Source organism: Triturus cristatus, chromosome 11, assembly GCF_964204655.1.
Source record: "Triturus cristatus chromosome 11, aTriCri1.1, whole genome shotgun sequence".
NCBI classification, from domain to species: Eukaryota; Metazoa; Chordata; class Amphibia; order Caudata; family Salamandridae; genus Triturus; species Triturus cristatus.
Window position 1 is genome coordinate 1,150,539,157 of NC_140594.1, and position 15,750 is coordinate 1,150,554,906.

Consider the following 15,750-nt stretch of genomic DNA (forward strand, 5'->3'; position numbering starts at 1 on the left):
GCTACCGCTTCCCCCGACAGTTGATTGAGAACTTGACGACACGACTGACACCACACCTCCAACCGCTACACAGGTATCCCACTGCACTGACACCCAAGATGAAGGTGATGGCAGCCCTACATTTCTTTGCCACGGGTACCTTTCAATATACCATTGCTCATGTTGGTGGCATGTCCCAAACCATGTTCAGCCGTGTTCTGCATGATTTTTTAGAGGCCATGTTGGATCACCTTGATGAGTTCATTAAATTCCCAAATCCTGAGCAGTTGACAGGTGTCAAGCGTGAGTTCTATGCCCTGGGAGGGATGCCCCATGTCATTGGGTCCATAGATAGAACACATGCGGCTTTGGTACCACCACAGGCACAGGAGGCAGCGTATAGGAACCGCAAGCATTACCACTCCATTAATGCCCTTGCGGTGTGTCTTGCCAACATGGTGTTTTCCCATGTCTGTGCTCGTTTTCCAGGATCAGCACACGATGCCTACATCATGAGGCGTAGCAGGGTGCCTGAAATGATGCTGCAGCTGCGCAACGAACGAGCATGTATTGTTGGTGGGTATACTCTGTCAGTCCTGTATTTAGCGTCATCTTCCTGTCTTACTGCTTCTCCTGACCCACTTTTGTCCATGATGTTTCCATGTAGGGGACTCTGGCTATCCCAACATGCCATGGCTGATCACGCCTCTCCGCAACCCCAGCACGGCTGCCGAGCACCGCTACAACAACGCCCATGGGCAGACCAGGCGAGTGATCGAGAGGACGTTTGGCCTCCTAAAGAGCCGATTCCGTTGCCTCCACAAGACCGGCGGCGCACTCCCATATGCACCGGTGAAGGTCTGCAAGATCTTACTCGTGTGCTGCATGCTGCACAACATGGCAGTGGAGAAAGCTGTGCCACTCATCCTGGATCCGGATGAGCAGGAACATCCACCCGTGGAGGATGAAGGGCTTGGTGACGAGGCAAGTGATGTGGAGGAGGAGGAGGCGCAAGAGGACATCCGGAGTCAGCTCATACGCAACTTCTTTGCTTAGTGGTGAGTTCCAGTGTCTGAGTGTGCATGCATTGGGCCGTGTGTGGCATGTGTTGCAATGTGTGTGTCCATCGGTGTGTTTGGATGTGTCACTCGAGTGATGGTGCAATAGAAGAATGTTTTCCCAGAGTCACCTAGCATGTTGACAACCTTATACGTGTCGAGTACACGCACATGTATGCGGATGTGCTTCTTTTGGCTGACTTCTTGTGTGTCTCTCATCCACAGGTACTTGCACATGCTGTCTGCTGGTGGCATTGTTGTGCTCCTGCTATTCCTCATGAATACAGCAACATGTGCTGAATCAGCGTTACATGCACGGACAATTTTGAAAATCTCCTTAGGGTAAGGGATGCAGCACGGCTTTTTGGGTGTGGTATTTGTTTTGCATGTGTGTGCACTGCTCCTGTTCATGTTTGGTTACTTTGCATACATGTAGAATCACCATGGGGCACATGACATGGAGCTGAATTCACCTGAATTGATGGTCATACTTGGTGACAGTCATCTGTAATGGGATTGTGGATTGTGAGGAAGCCATCAATGTGTGTAACACTGCCCTCGGAAACATACGGGTTGCACCGGGTTGACATGGTGTGTGAATTCCCCATTAGTGGCTCAATGGTGTATAGCAGCCTCTCCGTGAGCAGCAGGGGGTGTTTAGCTGTAACCCGTCGCTTGTGTGCCAGTTCTATGGATTTCCAGCATCTGTGGTGCAAAGGGGGGTGCCAGTGTCGGTCCCACATGTCCATCCACATGACCTGTGTATGTGTTGACAGGGTTGCATTTGCATTCCGACACAAATGACTAATAAAGGTGTCCCTCTGCCTCCAAGGTGCCTCATCTCTGTCAATGGTGGTCTGTTGCCACTGTGCATGCGGCATGTCTGGCATAGTTATCAGAGATAGTGCATATGAGTCTATGTGTAGAGTAGCAAGATGCAAGCTGTTTGTCAGGGATTAGAATCTGTATTGTGCATGATGTCCATGGCTGTGTAGGTATTGTGGTATGTCAGTCTCCACGACGGCCACTGTGCTGCATGTGCATCCATTGTGTGTGTGTGTGTGCCATGTTGAACCAGACATTCCTTCCTTGACATACACATTTTGCATAGTTCTTTCCTGAGATCCTTGTCTTTGTGTGCAACTTGTGGCATTGTTTTATTGACATTGTGCATGCTGCTGCAGGCCCTGCAGCAAGGGCACCCAGTGTCCACGCAAACGAGCTGGTGTTCATCATGGATTGCTTGCTGACATGTGCTATGCTGATCAGCAGCATCTGTGCCTCATTCTGCAGCACACTCTGCATTATGCACAAGATCCCCAGTTCCATCCACCTCAAGGCAAGAGAGACCATCCCCCAGGTCAACTACTACATCCGTGTCTAATCCTACCCTGCACTCTACGGACATGTGCGTTACAACTCCCATGATACTTGTCCACATCCAGGGTGCATCTGCACAGCTCTGCTTCTACATCCGGCGACCAAGCCACATCAACGTCCAACAGAGATGGGGGGAATGGATCACTGCCAGATGCAGGATGACCTTCTCAATCCACGCCCACACTCAGGATGCAGCCCACAACCCCAACACAACCTTGTGGCACTGTGATCCAAGACCCCATTGTGCCATCTACATGCATCCAACCTTGGCCGGCCCACCATTCTCCACATCCACCTGACTCAAGCATGCAGGACATGGTTCTGCCACCTGTCTACACATACCTGGGATTAGCACCCCAGGACACTCCACATGATCCTTGACCTCTGCGCATGACTGTTGCTCTTCTAAATAGGTCTGTAGACACAGTTGTGCGGGCACCCCCTCAGCTGGTTGGGCCCGTCACGGGTGAGTATGGTGCTCCATGTCTGTATTGGATGATACATTGTGACCCATGTGTGTCCTGTTCCAGACTCAGACCCCAGGGTATGGATGGTTGTAGTTATTTAAAATACTCAGGCATGGTTTGACTGCATCATCTCTTGATAGTGCTGAATTTTATTTGTGGTGGGGTACGTGTTTGAGGGGGGATGACAAGAGGTGCTTGCCGGGGGTGTAGAATCCAAAGTTCACTGGGGGAGTTGGTATCCTTGCCAATGGAAGTCATCAGAGTCCATGCCACAGTCTTTGTCAACATTGGTCAGACAGTGACCAGCAAGTCCATGTGGCAGAGTATGTCATTTGCTGATGTGCTGCTGTTGGGCCAGAGGGCCAGGTTCCAGGCCAGGTGACCTGGGAGATGGTGATGTTCCGCTGACTCTCACTGTCTTTTGCGTGGACGACCCACCTTCCTCCGGGGACCCTCAGAAGCAGGCCGTGACAATGCATGTGAAGCTCCGTCGGAAGATTCCTCCTCCTCCTGATCCCTCCCTGTGGCTGGTGGTGATCTATGCCTGGTGGCACAGGGAGGGTTGCCCATGTTTTCGGCCATCCGTCGGAGTACACGGGTCATGTCCGTTTGCACCGCCACGAGCTCAGCCAGTCTTGCCTCCATCCGTCCTTGGTGTTGCTGTTGACTGGCATATTGCTCGGCCTGCAGGTTCTTGATCTCATTGAGGGCCTCCACGGCCTGGCTGATGCCCCTGGTGTCACGCCGGTATGTGTCCAGGATGTTGCGGACGTGTGACATTACCGGTTCCTGAGCCAACTGGTCAGGTTCGCGCCTCCGCCACCCTCCACTCCCACCACCCCTGCCCACTTGCGCCTGGCCTGCCGTTGTGGGCACATCGGGTCTCCGGGACCCCTGAGGGATGGCATTTGCGGTGTCGCCTGCCTCCATCTGGGTGCCCGGAGAACCTTGTCCCTCCTGGGCAGACTGGCTGTGTTGTTGTGTGTGGGCAGGGCTCCTGGGTGTCTCCTGGGATGTGGCAGGAATGGGGGTGGTGGTTGGCACAGTTGTACCTGACGCAGGTGCTGCAGGTGGTTAGACACCAGAGGGGCCAGGTTGGTCTGGGTCATCCACGGAGTGGTGAGAGTCGTCGCTGCTGGTGGGGTCCTCTTCACGCAGAGCCTGGTCCTGTGAGTCTTCCCCCCCAGTGTTGGGGGGTGATCGACGACGTTGACCTGTGTGTGAGAGAGACAATGTTAATTGTGTTACATGCGACATCCATGTTTCATTCGTATTTGAGTTGGCACAGTTCCTCTGGGTAGTTGGATTTGTCTTGCATTCCTCTCACAGTGCACTTGTGCATGGGTGTGTCCCTGGGGCACAGCTTTCAACACTTTACCTATGTGTGACACAGTCTTAGTTGATGCATCTTTTTGGAACGCAGTCAGCAGTGTAGTGAGCGGGCGTAGCGAGCCATGCAGAGCCGCCTTACGTGTTGCACTGTACGTGGGCAAATGGTGTATTTTCCATGCTATTTGAGAATGCAGGTAGGTAACTTAAACATTTGTAACAGGGTTCTAACAAACACAGTGGGTGGGTATACTGGGTGTAAGGTTAGGTTTGTGCCTGCAGCACGGATGTACTCGTGCACAGATTGACATATGGCCCAGTGTTTATCAAAGGATAAAGGGGGGGTTAACGCACTGGCAAACATTGTCTACATGCACACAGTCCACCTGGTGACGAGCGGACATGGCCACACCACCCAAGGGTGATGTTGTCTCCCTCTGTCTCCCTTTCTCCCTCCCTCTGTCACCCTCCTCCCTCTGTCCGTCTCCCTCTGTCTCCCTTTCTCCCTCCCTCTGTCACCCTCCTCCCTCTGTCCGTCTCCCTCTGTCTCCCTTTCTCCCTCCCTCTGTCAGCCTCCTCCCTCTGGCCATCTCCCTCTGTCTCCCTTTCTCCCTCCCTCTGTCACCCTCCTCCCTCTGTCCGTCTCCCTCTGTCTCCCTTTCTCCCTCCCTCTGTCAGCCTCCTCCCTCTGGCCATCTCCCTCTGTCTCCCTTTCTCCCTCTCTCTGTCACCCTCCTCCCTCCCTCTGTCTGTCTCCCTGTGTCCCCCTCTGTCTCCCTCCCTCTCTCTCCCCCTCTCCCTCCCTCTGTGTGTCACCCTCTGTCACCTCAGCCCAGCTTCCTGGGCACACACGGTTTGCAGGTCTTTCGAAAGGCCATTGGCTTGTTCATGTGGGTTTGTTTCTGATCTCCAGGCACCCATTGGGCGGAATGTCTGAGTCTGCGCTGCTGCTGTGGCGGTGTGTGCTGACACTCTTTCACAGTGATGCCTCTTCATTAGCTGCTGTTGTGTGCAAAGTGTGCCTTCATACCCATGTCATCCTGCAACGCGGCCACCATTTGCAGGCAACACAGTAGTATGTGGGGACACACTGTTTGTATGGCTGTGCCCTAGGCCATATGGGCTGAGGGCATTGTTGTCTGCTTCTGAGTTGCTCAATGTTAATTTTGAGGCCCACCCTCCCGGCATCGGGGACATCCTGTCTTGTGTTGGTGTTTTGTGTGGCCTGTGACTTGGCATGGCCTTGCTTGGTGCATGGGGCATGGAGGCGCTAGTGGCATGTGTGTGTTTTTGGAGTGTGGTTGTGTCCGGTGATGGCTTTGGGGTGGTTGCGTGCATGATTGTGATTTTGGTTGTGTATGGCGTTCCCCCCATGTGAGGTGAGTTGTTTGTGTACTCAACAGGCTCTCTGACTCCTTCTACTCCATGTACTCCCACCGGCGGCAGCGTGGCCATCACCTTCTCCTCCCAGGGATGGTAGTGTACCGGTCTGCGGGGCGGCCCTCCTCCAGTGATGTTCCCCTGGTTGTGATCGTCTGTCATTTTGCGGCGGACCGTCCTCAGCAGATCGTACCACCTGGCTTGGCATTGATGCCTGGTCCTTCTGGTGGCCCCAACAGCATTCACTGAATCAACGATACTCTGCCACATGGCAGATTTTGCGGATATGCTGGTCTTTCTGACCAATGTTCCAAAGAGCTGTGGCTCGACTCTGATGATTTTGTCGACAAGGATCTCCAGCTCATCCTTTGTGAACTTTGGATTCTTGTTAGTGGGCATGGTGTGGGGTGTGGGTGTGGATGGTTGTGGGGGTGTGGTTGTGGATGGTTGTGGGTGTGTGAGTGTGGTTGTGAAGGTGTGTGTGTGAATGTGATGAGGGGGTGTTTGTGATGGTGGTTGTGTGAAGGAGTGCAAGTGTAACATGTATTGATGGATGTAGTATGGTGCAGTGCGTTGTCTCTGTGGTCTGGCAGTAGTGGATCTGTTGCAAAGGATCATGGTTTGTGTGTGTTGGGCCTTTTTATTGGTCCATTTGTGGGTGTGGCTGTGTTTGAACTTTGGGTGGGTGTATTATAAGGAGTGGTTGTGTTTTGGGCGTCTGTTTAGCTGTTTGGCAGTTGCAGGTCAGTGTATAGGATGTATTTGGGCTTGTTGGACATGTTTTGTGGTGTTGTGCGAATTGAATTGACTCTCCTTGTGTTGTTTTGCTTTGTCCTGGTTCGGTACGAGTGTTTTTAGCGTCTGTACGGTGCGTACATGCGCCATGTTGTTGTACAGTGCTGACCTTTGCTATGGCTTAGTACGACTCGTACATGCACGATGTTGGGTGAGGGTGCTGGTGTAGGGGCCTGGTGTAGGGGCCTGGGGTAGGGTGCGTACAGACTCGGGCAGGGTGTTGGTCTGCACCGTCCATAGGTGGTGGTGTTTTGCACCGTACATACAGGGGGGGCTGGGTGTACGCTCCATACAGACACGGGTGTGGGTACGCTCCATACATACACGGGTGGGGGTACGCTCCATACATACATGGGTGGGGGTACGCTCCGTACATACACGGGTGGGAGTACGCTCTGTACATACATGGGTGTGGGTACACTCCGTACATACATGGGTGTGGGTACGCTCCATACATACACGGGTGGGGGTACGCTCCATACATACACGGGTGGGGGTACGCTCCGTACATACACGGGTGTGGGTACGCTCCGTACATACAGGGGTGGGGGTAAGCTCCGTATATACACGGGTGGGGGTATGCTCCGTACATACACGGGTGGGGGTACGCTCCATACATACACGGGTGTGGGTACGCTCCGTACATACACGGGTGGGGGTACGCTCCGCACATACACGGGTGGGGGTACGCTCCGTACATACACGGTGTGGGTACGCTCCGTACATACTCAGGTGTGGGTACGCTCCGTACATACACGGGTGGGGGTACGCTCCATACATACACGGGTGGGGGTACGCTCCGTACATACACTGGTGGGGGTTCGGTGCGTACATCCGCGGCCGGGGGGGCGTTCAGCACGTACATACGGGGGCTAGGGGGGTGTTCGGCGCGTACATACGAGGGCTGGGGGGGTGTTCGGCGCGTATGCGGGCACATGTCTCCAAGGTTGCTATATGAGTTTGGTCCGTGCGGCGTTTTTTCCATACGGTTGTAAAATCGGACGGACGGGACGGATCGTACTTGCACGGTCGGACTTCATTTTTCCGATTCGTACGTTAAATCGTCCGGGGATGTGTCGGACACATTTTCCGACCCGAGGACGTGTGGGGAAATTTTCCCAATGCGATTCGTATATATTTTTTCCCATACGAATCGTACTTGGCAGTTTGTACGCTACTTGTACGTTTCGTACGGAAAAAAATCCGGATACGATTCGTACGGGGAAAATATTTACAGGATCGGAATCGGCACCTTTATCTGTTTGTAATGTAGTACTGTCTGTAGTGGCAAAAATATTTTTTCAATTTTAAAATCCAACACTTTCCCTACTGTTGCACTGGCTGAATTGGGAATAGTACATTATACCCCTGCACAATCTAACATGTTCCCTACTGTTCAAATAACTGGAAAAGGAATAGTACATTTTACCCCTCTGCAATTCAACACTTTCCTTACTTTTGCACTGAATGGAGTGGGAATAGTAAATGTTACCCCTCTGCAATCCAACACTTTCCCTACTTTTGCACTGACTGGAGTGGCAATAGTACATTTTACCCCTCCGCAATCCAACACTTTCCCTACGTTTGCACTGATTGAAGTGGGAATAGTAAATTTTACCCCACCGTAATCCAGCACTTTCCATACTTTTGCACTGGCTGGAGTCAGAATAGTACATATTACTCCTCTGCAATTCAACACTTTCCCTATTGTTGTGCTGAGTGTAGTGGGAATTTAGTTTTTGTGTGTGTTAATTATTAATGCTATTGTTACGTTACTTGTAGAGGAAACAGTAAATTGTAGTATTTTGCACTGTTATATTTTATGTAATTTGATTTTTATTGTGGTTAGAGTAGTAAATTATTTTTTGAGTGATGTAAAAACATGTTTTACTGTTGTGTTAGGTGGGATACTCATTTTTATATTTATTTAGTATAAAATGTTTTTAATGTAGTGGGGAATTTATATGTATTTATTATAATCTGTAATATTTTATTTCATATTGTTATGATTTTTATAACTATGTGTTTGATTTATTATAGTAATATTTTTCATTTACAATCTTTATTGTCTATAAATTATTAATTAAATTGTAAGAAATGTGTGTTGTTTAATTTTTATTTAAGGGGGTGTCGACGTTTCGACCCGTTTCGACCCGTCTTATGGCCTTGAGGGTAATTCCAGCCTCGGCCTTGCGGATCTTCCTCAGGACAGGCTAGGGCAACCAACTTAGATATTGGGCTTAGTCATAAACTTGCAGGATGTAGAATATATAAGTTCCAGCTACAATTTCTCAGTAATTGCGCGTCAATTTAATTGCCTAACTCGTGTATTGTTACAGGCGTTGGAAGGCAACCGGTCTCCATATGCAGTCGACCGTGCAATCAATGCTGGTTCGTCTCTTGTGTGTGACTACGGACGGCTCCCAATTCGTGTGACTGGAAAGGGCAATACACGAGCAAGGAAAGGCCGAAGCTGGAATTACCCTCAAGGCCATAAGACGGGTCGAAACGTCGACACCCCCATAATTTAGACTGGACCATACATGTTTCCCCAAACGTGCCACGCAAGAATGTACTTCTGTGTAATTTAAAAAATGTAAATTATTGGTTTTCCATTATATATGAGGCCAGTCCGGATAATACGGTGAATCATAACCTGTCCAGCTGTTCAGAATTACCAATATCTATCTCCCTTATGTCACTACTTTGAAGCCTCTTCACATTTCCTCACACCTGAACACCTTCCTTTACGCATGTTCCACCTGGAGCAACCTCCTATCATTAATGACAAACGAATATTTTTTCTTTAAAATGTACCTGAAATTGTATACCAAAAATTAAATGCAAGGATTTCTTGGGTATTGCACTTTTATTGCTCATGTCTTTGGATCTGAATAAATGTATTTAATACTATGAGCAGGCGCATTGCATCATAGAATGCACCTTAGAATGCTCATGAAAACTGTTATTTAAAAAACCTAAATAGGGTATTGACTTATGTCTCCATAAAGAAGGTCTAGGACCATTGTTTTTTGTATTATATTACACCCAGGTCCACGACCATATTAGGGTTACCCCATTTTTGTAATAGCCCCATTGAAGAAAGGGTTGGTGGGCACCCCAAGGTCTCTGCCACACTGTGCATGGTTGGAAAGGAGGGACCCATGCATACCCCCATGGGCCAGATTCCGAGGCACCCGGGTGAAGGGAGGCCTGCTATGGGCCCCCAAAGCCAGCTTCCAACAGCCGACCAGTGTTGGAACAACCGATTTGGAAAGGCTGTCCGAATCTGACATCCTAATCGCTAGTTCGAAAACGCAGTCTGTAGACTTGTACATGTTGGCTCCGAATGGCTTGGTTACTCCGAATGCCGCTGGGAACCGTGTCGGACAGTTTAAATGGTTTCCGAACATCATGATCGGTCATTCAGAAATGTTTCCAAATTGGTCGTGTTAGACCTGGTACCATTGGCGTGAGTCTCCCTTCCATTTTTTACTGATTGCCTCCTCTGTTTTTGATATGTTTTGCTTGTTTCGATGCTTTGGGCACTGTGCCACTGCTATTCAGTGCCACAGTGCAAGTGCTCCCTATGTTAAATTGATGTACTGAATTAGTGACTCCATGATTGGCTATTTGATTTACTTGTCAGACCCTAGTACAGGGCCTGTAAATCAAATGCTGCTAGTGGGTTTGAGCACTGGTTGTGCCACCCACAGAAGCAGCCTGTAAGATGTGTCTCAGGCCTGCCATTGCAGAGTCTGTGTGCAGTCTCGTACTGCCATGGCGACATGGTAAGTGCACCCACTTACCAGTCCCTAAACCTTCCCTTTTCTACTTATCTGACACCCCTAAGGTAGGCCCTAGGGCAGGTTGCATTGTATGTAAAAGGTAGGTCATGCCCTGATGTGTGTGGCATGACCTGATAGTGAATTAAAGCCTATTGCGTTTTTCACTATTGCAAGGCTACCTGTCCCATAGTCCAGAATGAGCAGTTTGTTTATAACACCTTACAATCCTAACTGACCCAGGAAACACGGTAGAAATTTGAGTTTAGTATGCCTGAACTCAAAATGATAAAATACATCTTTTAATGAAGTTGGTTCTAACATTCTGGGGCTGATTACGATCCGGGTCGGAAAGCACTCCGACCGAGTCGGATCCGGAGTGCTTTCTGACCGAGCCAGACCTCTACAGTCCGACCGAGCGAGTTCGATGTGCACGTATGGTGTCGGACTTGGTTCGGTCGGACTCCCATAGAAGTCAATGAGAGCCAGTTGTACGGCGCGTACATGCGCACCCATTGACTGAATATGTACGTCTCGAACAAGTGCGCCCCATATAGTGGGTACACGTCGGTGCCATCCGCGGCGTACATGCTTGTGTGGGGGAGACCCATGGGTCTCCCCCTGTGTGCGAGTCGTATGGCTGCGGGTTTCGGGGGGGTCCCACGCAGACCCTCGAAGTCCGACTCCGGGAGCTTTTGCGAGCCGAACACTCCGGCTCGTACAGGCTGTCCGACGTGTGCATCGTACTGGCTCAGTCGTTAATCGCATCCATTGCACGCCACGGTTAGCTTATGACCGAGACGTACGGAGCGGTTCGGACCCGGAAACGACTCGGTCGGTGAATTTCATGTAGCTCGCATCGTACTGGATCGCTCGTACAGCTGTACGAGTTGGGCAGAAAACATGCGCACGGCTCGTAGTTTTTCCGGCCGGATCGCGTTAGGTGCCCTTCCGATCCGGATCGGAATCGGCCCCTCTGTGTTTGAAAATACCACTTTTAGAAAGTAGGTTTTTTCTAACCTAACCATCCAGCCTGCCTCTGCTAGATTGTGTATTGCATGTCTGGTTTGTGAGTGACAGGGGCTGGGGAGGCTCCAGGAGACAGGGTGAGTCAGCACAGGGCTCAATAGACCTATCTGCGTGTAGACTGGTGGGAGGAGTAGCACCTGGGCCTGAATAGGGATGTGCCTGCCTTTCACAATGCTGGCTCCACCTCCTGTGGTATGTCTGAGGACCCTGGCCCACACTGACAAAGGAAAAAGGTGTGCACTGGCAGAATGCACCCAGAACAGGTTTGAACTAGGTACAGGACCCTCTGCCTTCAGAGGACAAAGGATTTACCAGTATAAATATTGGGGCCCAGACCCCAGGACTTTAGATCACTTCTGGGAAAACAAGACAAACCTTTGCCAAGGAGAAGAACCAAGGAAGCTGCAGGAGTTTGGACTGCCCCTCTGCCAGTGTGCTGTTTTGCTGGGTTGGCCTGCAGTGGTTTCTTTATTGCCAAGGAAAGGAGAAGGAACTTTTAAAGAACTTTCATCATCTTGCAGAATATTTCTCCAAGGGCTTGAACTAGTGCTTGCCTCCTGCTGAAGTCTCAGGGCTATGAGACTTCACCACCAGCTCCCCCCCTGAATTTCCTTGCTGGGAATTCTGTCTGCAGAAGCCTACATGTCGCTGGGAGCTGGAAGCGCGACTCATCGAGAAAAAGCGTGTCGCCATCGCAGCTGTTGCCATCACATCGCCGGAGAAGCATGTCACCGCCGCAGAGGCTGCCGCCGCATCACCAGGGAAGCGTGTCTTCGTCGCAGCTGTTTGCTGTCGCATCACGGGAGGAGCGGGTCGCTACCGCAAGGGTCCCCGTTGCATCACTGGAGAAGCATGTCACAGGGCCTGTCGTGGCTCCATAGCTACAGAGTTCGCCGCACGACCGTCGGGCGTGCACGCATCGTCTTCACGTCGTCGCATTGCATCAAGGGCGCCATCGTATCGCATCGCACCGGAATGTCGCATCGCATCGAGGCACCATCTTGCCACATCGTAACCGGAACGCAGTACGAGAATCAACGCATCACCTCCTCTCCGGTAAGGAACAGACGCATCCCCTACCCTGCGCAAGCATTAAGGCGTGACGCATCGCCTCCCCCGAAGCAAGGAACCGACGCATCACCCTCCCTGCAAAGCCTTTGTTTGTTTTGCGTTACGCATCCAAGGTACTTTTGTGAGAAACATGTCGTATTTATCATCAACTTAAACTAAGTTACTTCTACCACCTTTAAGTCTATTTTGAGTAAAGTATTGTGGATTTTTGTCATTTGTGGTCTTGTGTTAAGTCTATATGAAGAATACTTATTTTTATAAAACCTGTGTGGTGTCCATCTGTAGTGTTTTCACCTTATTACTGTATGTGTTCACAAATGCTTAACACACTGCCTCTGAGATAAGCCTGTCTGCTCATGCCAAGCTACCAAGGGGGTGAGCAGGGGTTATCCAGGAGTGTAATCCCCTTTCCCTGACTTAGAAGCAAGGGTCTCTATTTGGTCAAAGGTACCTACCTTTGCCAACTAGAGACCCCCAGTTCTAACAGACGGAAACAAGGCTTCAGAATTGGATTCAAATGAATTGAATGCTGTCAGGAACCTTTCCGAACGACATAGTAATTGACCTCTTAGGTGCCGATTCCGACCCGGGTCGGAAAGCACTCCAACTGAGCCGGATCCGGAGTGTTTTCCGACCGAACCGGAGTCCTACAATCCGACCGACCGAGTACGATGCAGCCGTATGCTGCCAGACTCGGTTCGGTCGGACTCCCATAGAAGTCAATGGGAGCTGGTCGTACAACGCGTACATGGGCTCCCATTGACTGAATAGGTACGTCTCGCGCAAGGGCGCCCCCTACAGTGGGTACGCGTCGGTGCCATCCGCACCGTACATGCCTGTGTTGGGGGTACCCTTGGATCTCCCCCTGTGTCCGAGTCGTAGGGATGCAGCTGACAGGGGATCCGACGCGGACCCCCAAAGGCAGCGACCTGGACGTTTTGCGAGCTGGACACAACGGCTCGCACAGGCTGTCCGACACGTGCATCATACTGGCTTGGTCGTAATCCGCATCCATTGCACGCCACGGTTAGCTTAAGACCGAGACGTACAGAGCGGTTCGGACCCGGAAATGACTCGGTCAGTAAATTTCATGTAGCTCGCATCGTACTTGCTCGCTCGTACAGCTGTACGAGTTGGGCGGAAAACACGTGTACGGCTCGTAGTTTTTCCGGCCGGATCGCGTTTGGTGCCCTTCCGACCCGGATTGGAATCAGCCCCTTAGAGTGAACAGAGAAATTGTGACTGGGGGAAGGCGCCAAAAGTATCCTTTCAGTGAGGAACCTTCTATGGGAATGATATTTCAATTTCTCCTGCTCTCACCTTTCCCACCAAAAACCAACAGCTTCACCGGGAAGGCATCCAACGGCTATCCAACCTCGTGGGCCTTCCTTGGCTACAGCCATCTGCATTGCCCAGTTGAAGATTTTGGACTTGCAGTTTTTAGACTAATCCCACGGTATAACTTTGGTATTTTTATTGTGTTGTGTTTTTACTTTATTACTGCTTGTGTGCTTTATAAATACTTTACATATTGCCTCTAAGTTAAGTTTGGCTGCCTTTGTGCCAATGTACACAGGGTTAAGCACAGGTTCATTTAGTGACTTTGAGGGTTCTCCCGGACAAGGACTGTGGATATCACTCAAGGTTGGGAAGTCACACCTTCTTGGCTATCAGTCAAATTTCTCACAATGATTAGCATTATTACAACAGCACCCTAAAATACACATTCACAACATCATAAAGCTACAGCTGTAATGATGTGAGACAGTTAAATGCTCAGAGCTTCTTGGGGTCATACAATCTGCTCAAAAAACAGCTTCAAGGAGGTACCACAGGGGCACTTAAATTACAAACAGCATCTGCGACAGTTCATGAAATATCTAAAAGAGTCCCCCACATCACATTTTATAACGCTGGGTGGGAGGCAATTTTAAGACCTACCCATGATTTTGCCATGATTTTGCCAGTGGGATTTGTCTTTCCCGGATCCGATTCGTAGCCCTGGTTTCCGACTGAATCGTACACAGGTCCGACGAACAAAGTATGATGCAAAGATCGCGTACGTGTCAACCGAATCGTTTCCGGAACCCGAACCTGTCCGTACGACTCGTTCGTAGCCGAATCGTGCTGCGTAATGGAGCCAAATACCGACCGAGCGAGTATGATGCACGATTCGGACTGCTGCTTCGCCTCGGTCTCAGCGAGATGAAACGGCAGTTGGAATCGTAATTCGGGGGGGGGTGCTCATGGGTTCTCCCGATCCAGGCATGCACATTGTGGTGGGCACCATGGGGTGCCCGCCACAGGGTGTACGCTTTTCCGCACCCACCTCCTTTTGCTATGGGAGCCTGTGTACACGTCTGTAGACAGGCTCCCATAGAGTTCAATGGGAGTCTGAGCAAACCAAGTCCGTAAGCATACGGCTGCATCGTACTCGCTCTTTCGGACTCCCAGAGCACGTTTCGCTCGGAAAGCCCTCCGGATCCGAGTCGTACAGAGGGCTTTCCTAGCAAGATCAGAATTGGGCCCTTAGTGTGAAGTGTTACAGTCTCTACCTGGCTGCTGACAAGGAACATAAATGAACAAATCTATTAACAATGCAATATACTTATAGGTGATTGGTATTTTTAATAGCAGGGAGCACATATATCAGGGTTTGTGGTTCAATATAGATCTTTTATTCATTGTGCATTCTTGTTTGCCAAAAGGACTTTTCTACAGCAGGAAAGCAGCTATAAGAAACAGCCTAGATGTGCTTAATTTTTATTCAGGAAAGAAAATAGCCAATAGTCAATGCAGAGCAAATAAACTTGATTTGCAGTCAGTCTCCTGCCTCACCTGTGCAGTTCACACCATCTCCTTCGAACCCAGGTTTGCAGGAACAGCGATAGGAGCCCCCAATGTTGGAACAGATCCCGTTGCCCTTGGAGCAGTTATTCAAAGTTTCATTGGAGCACTCATCAATATCTGTGGAATTAATGGTGATTGATTAGTGTACCAACTTTGGGTCATCTCACACCTTTTAGCAACAATAAATGCCTTTCAATGGTGAACCTTTCTCACTCGAGATCGACAAGTTGATAAGACCCATGAAAATTGTGCACTGTCAATCAAGAATAATCTCTGAATTCAGTATATAGCTTGATTTCCCTCACTCAATGATTAAGCCCTTCTTAGCAGCGTAATCTTAAATTCCATTTAGATTTTAGTTTTTGTTTGACATGAAATATTACAGCGTCAATTTCAAACTGATATTCAAGAAAAATAAACCTGAGGCAGAAGATGTAGTAATAGGTTTTCCGCAACAGCTATCCAATGGAAAAAATGAAGGTCTGCTGTCCATAGCAATTCAAAGCCCTCTTCCATACATTTTATTTGTAAGGATATCTTATCAGCAGTTCATATCGTCTCATATGCAGCAACTTCAATTTTCACAGCAGACTGTCCAACAAGCTGAATCCAAGTTAAATCAAGTGA

The 15,750-nt window shown here is 49.8% G+C and overlaps 1 protein-coding gene across 1 annotated transcript in view; it reads right to left on the bottom strand.

Annotated features, from left to right (window-relative positions):
• The window catches only part of LOC146788619 (uncharacterized), a 1,185,638-nt gene that overhangs the window by 514,750 nt on the left and 655,138 nt on the right, over window positions 1-15,750 (bottom strand). The window contains exon 37 of the mRNA XM_085635786.1: window positions 15,112-15,240. Within this exon, the coding sequence (XP_085491912.1) occupies window positions 15,112-15,240 (129 nt within the window). The remainder of the gene's footprint in view (window positions 1-15,111; window positions 15,241-15,750) is intronic.